Raw genomic sequence first — 13222 nt, forward strand, 5'->3', positions numbered from 1 at the left:
CATCTAATTTAAGCTCCGACCTTACTTCGGCAACCTCGTCGGGCCTTCGATCATCAAAATGGCCACAGAACTCTGGTACGTTGTGATTCCTTGTCATTACGACGACACCCGCCCCCTGGGTGCTCAAGCTACCGGCACTCGGCCGGTTTCGCACATCTTGAATTTGCACGCATTGATAGAATCCCCGCTAACTCGATTTTAAACAGCCCCGTCTATGCGGTTAGTCTAGCTCCCACGACCACCTCTTGAGTCGAATCTTCAGGCGATCCTATCATAACCAGCCGCCCCTCCCATCTCCCAACACATGCTTGGTTTCATAACTAGCTCGACAGAACAATGACTGATCTGACTTATACAGCCCTTCTTCGGTGCGCTGGGTTGCACCTCAGCTATCGTTTTCACCTGCTTCGGTGCTGCCTACGGTACCGCTAAGGCCGGTGTCGGTGTTTGCAGCATGGCCGTCCTCCGCCCCGACCTGATCGTTAAGAGTACGTCAAGCTATATACACTTAGAGGAGACTCGGTGAATGCTCCCATAATCGGACAATTGACTAACATGCTTTCGCAGACATTGTCCCCATTGTCATGGCTGGTATCATTGGTATCTACGGTCTGGTCGTGTCGGTCTTGGTTGCCAACGACCTGACTCAGCAGCTCCCTCTGTACACTGGTTTTATCCAGCTGGGTGCTGGTCTTGCTGTCGGTCTGGCTGGTCTGGCTGCTGGGTATGTTTATTCAAATTCAAACCCATGAAATATCAACATGAGTCATTGATAACTAACTATCGCTACAGTTTTGCTATTGGTATTGTTGGTGATGCTGGTGTTCGTGGAACTGCTCAGCAACCTCGTCTCTACGTTGGAATGATTTTGATTCTCATTTTCGCTGAAGTCTTGGGTGAGTACCGCGATCTTCAGCCCAGTCACTCGTTTTTTGTTCTAACAGTCTCCTCCCAGGTCTTTACGGATTGATTGTCGCACTTCTCATGAACTCTCGCTCCAAAGCTGTCTGCTAGATGGGCTGGACCTCTTAACACTCGGAATCTCGACACACCATGCGCCGAGCGCATACTGAGCCGTGTATCCCGAGGTGTCTAGTTGTGAACCTCTGATCCGGCATGACAAGTGCATCGAATCATCCGTCCCATTATGTCGGATCAAGGGGGGTTTGAGTTGTGGAGCAAGCAGGAAAAAGATTTTCGGCTACGATAAATTCATTTGAACTTGTGAATTGGAATGTCTTCTCTTTTCATCATGGTGGTATGTAGAATCGGGGATCACTATCAATCGAATATTGGAACCCAATTGGGTGGATAAGTGTGGGTAGATATTGGCTTACATTGCATGAATGCGCGCTGGATATTGTACTTTATGTTATATTGAGTCTCCTTCGGGATTCATCTCTTTCCCTACCTTTTTCTTCACTTTTTTGGCTCTTTTCTTGTCTTTTCTTTTTTTGGTCTCTAGGTCCTTGTATCCGGTAGTATGATATAATAAACCTGGCCTGTGCATTTTGCGTTTGCTCTTATTCTCATGACTCTCGCGTCACATTCTGGCTCTGTAGATATCTAGATATCTTGCCTAGGTCTTCTGCAGGTACATTGGGCTCAATGGCGTAATACCCCAGGACACTATTTTATGCAAAATGCACGTTTACTAATTGGTAACTGTTTTATCTGATCTTATGCAATATCAAGAAAGAAGATTCTATTGGCTAGTCCATGCATAAGCTTGAGAGGTAAAAACACCAATCATGCACTGTTCAACAAGATCGACTTCAAAAATTGAGTAGCAAAAAAAAGTAACGGATATGAGAGTATTTAATGTATAGGAGTTTAGGCCATTGAAGAATCCATAGGCCAGAGAGGAAAAAAAAAGAGGTTGCAATGTACTGAAAATAGACAAGAGGATATATGCCCTGCAACTCAGACAACATCAACCCTCAAAACCAGATGCAAGAAGCAAGAATCAGGCCAAATATGCATCCATTGAATAAACCGAACCAAAAGAAAAATTGACACCAAACGAAATGGAAACGCAACAAAACGCCCCAAGTCTAAGCCTTATCAAGCTTCCGGCGCAGAGTTCGCGTTCTCCGCATCAGCTTCTTAAACTTGTGCTTCTTCATCTTAGCCTTACGGCGTCTCTTAGTGCTAAGCGCATGCATGGTGGAATTTTGACGCAAACGCTCAACATAAGTCATGCCGGAAGAAGAGCTGGGAGCATCAATGGAAAAATCCTCGTGCAGACCAGGAGCCTCCATCTCATCACGAACAAAAGGACCAGTGGAAGCCTCGTAGGTCTTACGACCATCGGCGTGACGGGATTCCCGGATAGTCAGGACGGTGGAGTAGGTGGTTTCCTGCTGGGAGAGAGCTTCTTGGGATTCCATGGCATCGATCTCGAGCTCAGCGGTCATGTCCATGGGAACAGGAGGTGGGGGAGGGTGGAAGGGACGAAGACGACGGACGTATTCCTCGACGGACATACGGCTGTCGGCACCGTCGAGAATTTGGAGCTCGCCGTTAGCGTCGCTGGTGAAGCGGCCGTGAAGCTGACCGAGTTGTTCTTCGGGTTCGAACATGCCGTTGGCGCCGGACTCCAGAGACTGGGCTGTGGAGGAGAGAGTGAAGATAACATCTTCAGGCTCGTTTTTCAGAAGTCTCTTGGAGAAGATCGCATCGAAAGCTTCGGGGGTCGAGGTTGGGGGGACCGTGGTGGTCACGGAAATGGGACGGTGGATGGAGAAAAATGAAGCGACGTGAACGTCTATGAGACAAATTCAATTAGTCAAAGAAGCTCTAGATGTTTAAAACAAGTAAGTACTTCTCGCTAGGCGTGAAGAAACTCACCATGTGGTTGGCGGTGTTGCGTGGAGGGGACGCTGGGAAGCTTGGAAAATGCTGCATGCTGCTGACTGGATTTGGAAGATCCGCTGCGGGCACCGCTATCCTTGCCTCGGCGGCGGGAAGTCTTACCCTTCTCACTGGAAGAGTTCACTCCCTTGGCCGGGGTGGAAGTATCCAGGCGGCGCGATCCATCGCTCGGAGGAACTGGCGGTTTGGAGGAAGATGAGGAGTATCGTCGTTGCTGCACATGGCGGGTTGCGTCCAGGAGACCAGTACAGGGGATGTTCTGGGTAGAGCGAGATACGCCGGAGAGGGGCGCCCATGCGGCCCGGCGTACAGATGTTGACAGCATGGTTTGACTTGAGACCCAGCGGCTATGAAGACGGTGAAGATGAGTCTGAATCGGAGGCGAAATCATCGGACCGGAACTCGGCGTCTCTGATCATGCGGGATTAGGTAATCTGTTGCCTAATAAATATGGTGTCTATGTATAATTTGGAGACCTAGAAGTCATTCCTGTACTTTCTACGACATCTATAGTGTTTCTTATTTTATTTCATTCATTAATCCAAAAAATGGGATTTATTCCGGAGTTCAGATGATAGACTGAATTTTACGGAGCAGGAGGATTTGTACTCAACACTAGTTCGTTAGGTAGTGAGTGTTACACCACATGATCAGGTCGAAAGGAGTAGAAAGTCTCATTTCTCTTTGTTTTGGCTAACCTAAGTATGCCCAAGTGCCCAGGTACCCGGAGGACATGAAAGAAAAATGGCCTCGTTGGAAGTTGAGAATGTATAAATAAACAAAGAAACTGTAATAATACAGTCGAGTCAAATATCTGCAGCGACATAGAAATGAAAAAGTGGTATCATCCTGCATGATCAAAACCAATAAAGAAAAAGAAAGAAATGAAAATCTCAATTAAGAGGTAAGACAAAAAGAAAACATCACAGAGATTGGCGTATGGCATTAGTTCGCGAAATGGAACGAGCTTTTGGATGCAACGTAATAGACCCAAGGATGCGACAGAGGGCCAACGACTCCTCCTCTATCAAGACGCCTCATCAAAGAAAAGAAAAGTCGAAAAATAGGCAAGGAATGCAAAAAGAGCTGGTTAATGTTGCAAGGGACAGAAAGGAAATAAACCGCCGAGGTATGCAACCGAAGAAAATAAAAGAAGGCTAGAAAGCTCGACAAGAAACGAAAATCGACTTGTTGGTAAACTTGAAGCACTGACGTTCATCATAAAAGCAACTGGATATGTAATATGTCGCTGCCTTATAGTATCAAGGTATGGAGGTTCTTTTGAATGATCATATCCTGTACTGAGTCCATGGTGGCCTTCAATAGCGTAGTATCGGTGGCATTAGTTTGGTGGATATAGATCTCACGGTCTGGGATTCGATTAATTCCACGGAATCGATCGGCAAAGTATCGCGCAGCAGCCTCGAAATCTGTATCGGAGCCGCTGTAATCCGGGAAGTGTTTTGAAATGGCAGAAATGGAGAGTTTGGCTTTGAAGAGATCGATTTTGTTGAGGAAAAGAATGATAGGCTTTCGTTTGAACCACTCTCCATTGACGAGTGATTCGAAATAGCATCATAGCTTCGTGCATTTGATTCTGTAGAAATATAATTAGTGCTTTGGTTCGTAGAGTATGATTGATAGCGTATGCTTACCGCATTCTGATCCTCCACTAAACATTGGTCGTACCCTGACAGGGCCACCATGAATAACAGACACTGCACTCCCTCGAAGCAGTGAATCCATTTCTTGCGCTCTGATCGCTGACCACCCACATCCATCATTCGGAAGTTCATCTGTCCAAGCTCAAACAAAGTTTCTGTGATACCGGTGGTTCGAAGTCGAGCTTGTAGCATATCCTGGTTATCAGGAAGCCACCCAGGGCTGAAGATGCGGTCTAAGGACTCATAAAAGCTAGGGTCGTCAGCGATTGAATTAAAGGGAGGGATGAGGTAATAGACTCACTAGCTCAGGTTGTCGTGTAGCGCAAACTCGTGCCCCCGCGCCACGGCCTTTTGAACACCTGTATCGAGCCACATGGCCCTCATGGCATCACGAATCTTCAAATCAGAGAATGCATCATCTGAGCCGACATCCGGTTCTGTCTTGTCTAATAGGTCGCCCATAGCCTTTAAGAATGATTAGAATCTCATAAATAACCAGGATTCGGAATGAAACTCTACCCTTGTCTTCTCATTTTGAAAATCTATGTTCTCCGCATTCATAATATCCAGTAGCACCTTGAACGCAATGACAATGTTGGAGTAGATCACAGCCCTTGTTTGGTGTCGCTCTTCTTCAGGAAAACCTCGACTATGAATAATGCGCATTTGCTTGATAATGGTCGATTTTCCAGATTCTCCAGCACCTAAAGAAATTATGAGCACGATTCATAATTATGCGCGCAATAGCAGTGGGAGGCTTCTGCAATGTGGCAATTACTAACCGAGTAATAAGATCTTGATCGTCCGATCCATTGTCTTCTTATCACTTTTGATGACCCGATCAATACGAGCATTTCGTTGGAGCGCATCTCTATCCGCCTCTGCGGGCTTTGAAACCATGCAACCCATGATTACAATGCGAATTAAAAATCTAAACCCGAAGTCGTTAGCGATTGAGTACAAAAAAAGGTGTACGGTGCTAGATAGAGCGGGTGAACTAGGCGGAGAGGAACTGGCAGATCTTATTCAGGGATATGCGCGCAGCTCTTTCCCCTCTCTTTCTTCCTTTCAAGTTCCATTGAGGCTGATGGGATTTCTTTGACAAGAACGCGCCCCGGGTTATGGGCGCATTTTCCGGAGAATATGATAGGTGAACATACTCTCAAGTTAACGACCCCCTTGTCCAACAGTATCAGCCGACCCACGCGACGAAGAAACGGACGTAGCCGAAAGATCCTGTCAACGCCCGGGGTGCGCTTCGATCGATTCTTCCAAGATTCCCCACCCCCAGGACCTGCCACGTTCCGTTATGAATTTGTGCCGACGAGTTTCCAATTGGACCAGATTATCCTCCGAGACACCGAGGACGCCACTTGGTAGGTATTGGTGACTTTTGGGAAGTGAATTGCGAAAATAGGAAGGGAATCGCGAAGGGGGAGAGCAGTTGAAGTCGCGGCTGAAGTTCGAACGGGGATTCCAAACTTGGGAATTTCGCGGGGGAAGAAGAAAAGCAAAATAAAATCAGGATTATCCTTTCTAATCTCCGGAAACTACCTAATGAATTCCACCCTAAGGATTCAAGGTATTGAAAAAGATGAAGGGGAAGTTAAAGAGAGAAGGGGGGGGAGAGAGAAGAAAAGAGGAGCCAAAGCTGAGAAGGGTCAGTAGCACTCGTCCCACAAGCGGGGAGGATTGTACCCGGCTAGACCGTGTCTTGATGGTTTACTCAATTACTCAAGAGAGAGAGAGAGAGAGTCCGAGAACTGAGTCCTGCGGAGTGCAGATTCCTTGGCCCACTTTTTTTTGGTATAGAATGATATTATTCTTTGGAATGTGAGAGCTCATATCAATATTATAAAATGCCAAATCTTCTTGACTCCTTATAGGGGTTAATTTTTAAGAAGACTATTCATGACTTGAATCATGTTTTGTAATGTACATTATAAAAAAGTCCTTACGAACCGCTTGAGAGTGGACGGAGTACCCGTACCAGGGACGCTAGGCTGATCCACTAGAATGGGGCCAACTTTTGCCCCTTGTGATTTATGATTTACAGATTAATCGAGACAAATTCAGGAATCTCCGACATATATATGAACAAGAATGGGAATTATGTGCACATGTGGTTGTAAGGTTCTATGAATGTTCTATATCTATACTTGATAGTGACTTGTCTATATAGAACTATGAGTATATGGAGGTACTATGTACTATTACTCCATATGAATGTGTATCTGGAATCATATTCCGGACACAACTAGATAATTAGAATAAAGAATAGAATAATACACAAAAACAGACCTCCCTCCGATCCATCGCGACACTATTGAATATTGCCTCGGGTCGTCTCACGCTAAACCAATCAGACTCAAGTCAATGCTTCTCGAACAATAGATTCTGCAGCCATCCTTGCATACACTAGTGATTTATACTCGGAGGATTCACAGATTACGCAGTTCATATAACTATTTATTCCAACTGAAATAAAAGATACTCTACTACAGTATAATCTCCTCCGTATGACTCTATATAATACAAGTTCTGTGGGTTCGATGGTTCTTCGCTGCGTGCCAAGGCGCCAGGTGGAATGCAATCCTGCAGTGATCGGCAAGCAAAATGCTGAAACCCGCATGGGCTGTGCGCATCGTCAACGCAAGGAAATTTCTGAAACGTTGGTGGAATCCTTGATGACTTTACGAGTCCCCTATCCATAGAGTATTACTTTACGGAGTCCTCTTTACCTAGTACTCTTTACTATTTACCGGACTTACTATTCTACTATTCACTATTCACTATTCACTATTTACTCTTTACCACTATGTACTATTAGTATGATCCACACTTTATCGGCTCTAGTGATCATAACTCCGATTCAGCTCTTATAACCGTCAGCGCTATTACCACAGATTAAGATCGGAAAAAGGATTCGGTTCTTGGCTTGCATCAATTGGTTCAAATGTTCATTATAATCCGTTCGGACTATAAAGGTTGATGTACTCCGTTGTCCGTAGCCCTGCATAACTTACTTGTCAAAACAAAACATAATTATAAAGTAAATCTATAACCCAAAAGATAAATCAAAATAAAATAAAATAAGAAAAAAAAAAGTCAGCCACACCGTACAATCCCTGCTACGGAGTCATCAACCGCTACTCCGTATATGCTTCACTAATCAAAAACGCCTCTCGCTTACTGGCCGTTTTACTCCATCAGGGACCAGCAAGCCACATCCATAGTCCTCGACATTACCAAGGTTGGAACGTCTCTTCGGCAATCATTGTGGAGAATGTCATGAAAACCATCTCCACAGGACCACACCCACATGCCCGTGCACAAGGAGTCCAATGACTCCAATCTCATGAGAAGTGGATTCCAGCCCGTATCGCCGCATGAACTGACTTCCGCCTCCCCTTAAAAAAAACACGAGAATGGAGCACTTGAGAATGAAGAAAAAAAAGCTTTTGCGTCTTTGCTGGAGCCCGAGCCCGCCCTGATCTCCACAAGTTCTATTAAATGGACTTGCTCGGTTTCCTGGCTCCGGTTTCAGAAACCTCGGGGGGGATTTACTTTGCCCGCGTCCGTCGCTTTTACTAAGGCAGGGGTAATCCTTTGCTCATTAATCGGTGGAGAGAGATTTCCCTATCAGAGAACGCATCACAGGCAGATCGAAATACCTCGGGTCCCGAGTAAGCACTTGATTATGCATTATATTTTATTTGACACAAAAATAGGACCGGAGTGCATTCATTCTGGGGATATGCATGTATGCCACCACTGGCATCATTAGATCGGATTTTCCGGAATTACAAAGGTACTTCTGGTACTCTCTGGGGTAAAAAAAAAGAAATTAATAATATCGCTTATGTGGACGCTTAATTTTTTTTTTCTTAAGAATACACTGGAAATCTCATAATCTCAAGGCTTGAAACATTTGAAGGATGCACAAATGTCTTAATTCATCAGTCCACTTTACCATGCTACTATTGATTTTCTCAACTTTAAATATTGAAGGTATTCAAGGAATAACTCATGAAATACGTAAACTGCCTGTGTGTCCACGTTCTTTGGTGACGAAGCTAAATTCTCACTGGCCCACCTGGGCACCCGGTAAAAGACTCCTGAGTTCAACCAAGACATTTTCGAATGCAGTCCGAGTCAAAGTGTTCAAGTGTTAGAAATCAGGAGTTACAAACTTGGAAGACAAAGATGCGACGAAATTCCCCTGATATATTGCGTGATCCCCATAATACTGACAGCTCCAGCTTACACTGGCAGAGTGTTCCTAGTAGTATCGACAGTGAATTCCTTCAATGTCATGAAGGAGGACAACATGCTAATCTACACATTAAAACGGCGATCACCAATCCTTGATTTCGGGCAATAAGCCTAAAAGCAGTAAAGACAACACCAATCCAGGAGCTTAAACTTCCACAAAGTCTAAAACATCATCACACTCGAGTTCAAATATTCTTCTTCAGGGGGGGCCCGACCTCATCGGAACGGGCAAGCTATCCGTCAGACGCTAGGAAAATAACTACCAACCACTCGGAGTGCAGAATTCAGATGTAACCCAAATACTGCCGTTAGCTAACTCTGGAAGGTAGTGATAATCGTTTGCACCAGATGATCTCGGTGGAAACACCTTAACGGGGAGGCAGATAACTGGTAAAAACGTTTGAAAGTGGAACCCTGCACCACACCAAATTAAACTTGGTCGATCAATATTTTGACAGGCGGACCTCAGGGGTTCCGGGTGCCGGCACTGCCTGCATAGATCCGTATGTCGATTTTGGATGCATAACCTGTTTTTCAAGGTTTCTTTTTGCTTGAACCTTGGAGCCTGAGGGACCTAAGTTTGAATAGCTTGAGGTGACGCGGTGTTCCTATATTTAGTCATTTGAGGTGTATCTAGTACCAATGCGAACATGTTCCAAGGTTGAAGTACTGGTGAGATACTGTAAACTTTGGAAAGGACTCGGATGGTCTAGATGTCCTTGATCAGCCCCGGGCCGTCCATTATAAACTAAACCTTGGAAAGGCTTCAAGTTATACTGGTAGTACATCAATACCTAGTACTACATGTATCATTGATGTTTGAAGTTGTTACCTATTTACCTAGGTATACATCATGACATATGGATGTATCTTCAAGTTTGATCCTGACCTTGGGATCCTGCAAGAGATGTGGCAATGCCGGTTCTTGCCCTAACCAGCTCCCTTTCCCAATGGTTAGACTGAGATAATGTCTTATGATTCAAGATAAATGAGTAAAAGCTAAAGAGGTGGAAAACATTACTATGAAGTATCAACCCTGATCCCGTGGCCCGGGTCGAAGTGCTTAAATATAGTATATAATCAGATTTGTCCGACGATACCAGGCTATCCTGCGAGAGAGCCAAATGATTAGGCGTCGGGTTTGTGGGATGAGCATTGCTATCATGCCTGCAAGTATGCAGCTAATCAAGAATTTCAGATTCAAAGCGATAATGTCGGTCAATAATGTAAAGCTAGGAAATTATTCAAAGAGGTTTCAAATGTTTGTCTGGCTTTTGAGGGATGCTTACGGGTTCATCGTGAGGTTATGGGGGGTTATGGCCCTTTCAAGGTTATGGGTTGCGCCTTCAGTTGAGAATTATTTGCACTCCGTAGTACAATTCTGTGAAACTCAGAAAGAATTCTTTGGGAAATAATAAAATGGTATATTTAAAGCGATTTTCCCCGGCAGTAGCTTGGAGGGCTTAGGGCATACGACGCGTCATCTGGGTGTTAGAGCTATTAGTAGCCCCGCCGTTATTGCTCTAGTCAGGTCTACAGAAACCACTTGATGAGTCGCTAGTGTACATGTGTACCTTTACTCAGGATGAAAATATTGTCAAAGCTAGCGGATACAGTATAAGCTAGTAAGATGTTTTCAGTCTCATTTTCAATACCTTCACAGCAAGTGTGACTGGATGAAAGCTGTTGTTTGCCATCATCTTGGCCTGAGATCACCAAACCAGTGCCATGTCATGAAGTGCATGGCCTGGAAATCCTGGAGCCGGATGGCTACTAGTAGTGATTTCGATGTTCGAAAGTGAGGATGTAAATGAAGCATCTTGGAGATGAGTATTGTATAGTAATGTATGACAGTAGAGTACAATGTATATGCAATAGACAGGCAAGTAGAACAGAAACATTTTAATACACCGGATGAGTATAATACAAGCCCACCTCAAAATCTATAAGTCTATGCAAACCCGCTCAATGGGATATCTCATGCAACAAAATAGCGCCAGACAGAGAAATGGAGAAGAGAGAGGGGTGATTTCACAAGGTTCGGAGAAGTGACACGAGGATGAGATGAAATGTGGAAGACGTGCTAATTCTATCAGACTCATGCCTTGACCAGTCGCTCGACTGGGACATGGATAGCATTTTGCATCAGCCAGTTAAAGGGCCTCGGGGCGGCTCTAAATTCCTCTTCAATAATGAGGGCGGCTTCTAGCATGATGTAGAGGGAGTTGATGGGTTTGTAATGGGTAGGGCCATTGAAGATGTCACTGTAGACAAGGTCCCTTGACATGAGGTACCGCAGGTTGCGGTTTTTCTTTTTCGATTGCGTGCGAGCAGCCAGAAGGTAGGTTATAGGGTTGTCGTGGAATTCTGAAGGAATATTATTCAATATGAATTCTTTCACGTGGTTTTCCTCAAGGGGCTGGCCAACACCAGTGATTATTTTTCCGGCGTACACGCGGAAATGGTTGGCATCCGCGGGAGAATCTTCAGGGATGGTGCTGAGCATAGACGAGAGGACGGTTTGTCTCATTTTCAAGCTCACGGATTGATTCATGCAAGCGTATCGCCAAAGGACTCGGCACATATTGTAGAACCGATTCTTGAAAGCAATCAAAAACAGACGCTCCCATGCCTGTGGCAACATACGGAATGAACGAAACTTGGAGAACATGAATAGATATCGGAGTGCATCGCGTGGGCTGGAACGACACATTGGCAGAACTTGAACGAAGGCGGTACAATCAACATCAAGTGCTTCCCTGGCACAGATCTCTAGCAACTCGTCCGTAGCGGCGAAGTTCTTTAATCGAGCAGTTACACTGAACATCTGACCCAGCAATGAAGGGGTGAACCAGTCGGCGCCGTGAGTTTGTTTCATCAGAGCGATGAACGATTCCACACTTTGTCCTCGTTCAAGGTGCACATAAAGCGAATCTTGAATTGTCAATGCAAGGGCACTTCGAATAACCGCAAAATTGGTCATGTGGCCATTCTGCACCATACGCGTGACCACAGCAGCCTTCTCGCTGGGAGTAATCAAAGCTTCCAACAACGCAAGCCATGTCTTAGCGTTCGGACGGATCTTGCCTTGGGACATCAATAGGAGGTATCGGCGGAAGTGTCGAACATCCCGGTGACGCGCCGCAAGGCGAAGAAAGATATTATAGGTATCGGTTGTCGCAACGTGATTCGCGAGAGAAAAGACAATTCGAGCACCTTTCACTTGGTTATGGCTACACAGAAACTCCAAGGCCCGATTTGTAGCGGCTGTAGATAAGAACGGACGAAGAGATTCATCCTGGAAGAGCCTAGTAATCCGTCGCGTAATCTCATCACCGTCGGTCCTCGGGTTGCGAGTCACACTGATTCGCCCAGGGCGACGGGCTGCGAGGCCTGCGTTTGTCAAATCCTCAACATATTCAGTGAATTCCCTCACTGTCCGCAGAGACGAGTGAGGAAGGCGAACTTCTTTGAGTGAAAGAACTTTGTTGAGCTTCGTCTGCATGGCAAAATCCCAATAGCCGCGCATTTTGGGGCCACCTGACTGCAAAGAAGAGACAATAGTAACAGGAGGGTTCTCCATATCGATAAGTGGATCACCCTTTTCTTGGAGAGCTTGTGTGCGCCGGATCTGAGCCTCGACCAAATCCATGGTGTGGTCTGATCCCGTCAATATAACCTTGCGATCCCCTCTAACACCCTCAGCCGCATTCAAAACTTGCACCTTACATCCGTGATGCCAATGTACGAACCAGATATTATCCCGCAGGCTGGATTGAAGAACACCAGCAAGAAGTGCTAGTGTTGCTTCGGGAACGAGGAGCTCCCTTGACTTGGTGCTCCTCGTGGGTTCCGTCCGAGTATTATTTTCCACCGCTTCCAAAAGAATCATCATATCATCCCAGGTATCATTGATGACAGGGGTGAATCCTTGATCTCCAATACTTTTCAAATGGCCTTCGATACGAAGCTTCCTCCTATCCTTGACAGATAGCTTCTTCTGAAGGTCGCTAGCTGGAGTAAACTCCGGTGTCGACTGCGGTACTTTCTTTTGAGCGAGAGCTTTTATTGAACCTTCAATTCGTCTCCGCCGCTTCTCTTTATCACTCATATTGGTGGTACCTGGCGTACGCCGAGTGGTCTTCTGGTTCCCATTTCCGACGCGCGCGTGAGGCTCCCTCGGGGGGGCTTCTGAGCTCATTATTGGGCCTTGAATGTTCAACACGGTTACTTCCCCCCACTGTCCTCGCATTTTGGTCTCTCGCTCGTGAAAATGGTCCCGAGGCGGGATTTTCGAGATTCCGACTACTGGCGTCGGAGGAGCTCCATTGAACCGTTTGTCGGGACAATTGCGGTAGGGGTAAGGAAGGGGTATTGGATGACCGGAATGAACGGGGAGGCGCTCGATT

The 13222-nt window shown here is 45.7% G+C and overlaps 4 protein-coding genes across 4 annotated transcripts; 1 reads left to right on the forward strand and 3 right to left on the reverse strand.

The window, feature by feature from the left end:
• Window positions 1-58: 58 nt before the first annotated feature.
• N7483_001308 (H(+)-transporting V0 sector ATPase subunit c) lies at window positions 59-1014 on the forward strand (the record flags this gene model as incomplete). The annotated part of the gene is made up of 6 exons (XM_057084745.1): window positions 59-75; window positions 207-219; window positions 359-488; window positions 568-724; window positions 793-896; window positions 956-1014. 6 exons carry the CDS (start codon window positions 59-61, stop codon window positions 1012-1014), a joined length of 480 nt encoding a protein of 159 aa, XP_056950894.1.
• A 1040-nt stretch (window positions 1015-2054) lies between these two features.
• Window positions 2055-3199, reverse strand: N7483_001309 (mitochondrial 37S ribosomal protein mS38; the record flags this gene model as incomplete). The annotated part of the gene is made up of 2 exons (XM_057084746.1): window positions 2055-2767; window positions 2851-3199. The coding sequence occupies 2 exons, from the start codon at window positions 3197-3199 to the stop codon at window positions 2055-2057; spliced, it is 1062 nt and encodes a 353-aa protein (XP_056950895.1).
• A 929-nt stretch (window positions 3200-4128) lies between these two features.
• N7483_001310 (guanine nucleotide-binding protein subunit alpha) lies at window positions 4129-5447 on the reverse strand (the record flags this gene model as incomplete). Its single annotated transcript, XM_057084747.1, has 5 exons — window positions 4129-4419; window positions 4530-4788; window positions 4840-5003; window positions 5058-5242; window positions 5321-5447. The coding sequence occupies 5 exons, from the start codon at window positions 5445-5447 to the stop codon at window positions 4129-4131; spliced, it is 1026 nt and encodes a 341-aa protein (XP_056950896.1).
• A 5464-nt stretch (window positions 5448-10911) lies between these two features.
• N7483_001311 (uncharacterized protein) lies at window positions 10912-13065 on the reverse strand (the record flags this gene model as incomplete). Its single annotated transcript, XM_057084748.1, has 1 exon — window positions 10912-13065. The coding sequence occupies one exon, from the start codon at window positions 13063-13065 to the stop codon at window positions 10912-10914; it is 2154 nt and encodes a 717-aa protein (XP_056950897.1).
• Window positions 13066-13222: the final 157 nt, after the last annotated feature.

This window comes from Penicillium malachiteum (genome assembly GCF_028827825.1).
Source record: "Penicillium malachiteum strain IBT 17515 chromosome Unknown utg000001l:1.0-8184562.0:1.0-8186909.0, whole genome shotgun sequence".
In the NCBI taxonomy this organism is placed as follows: Eukaryota; Fungi; Ascomycota; class Eurotiomycetes; order Eurotiales; family Aspergillaceae; genus Penicillium; species Penicillium malachiteum.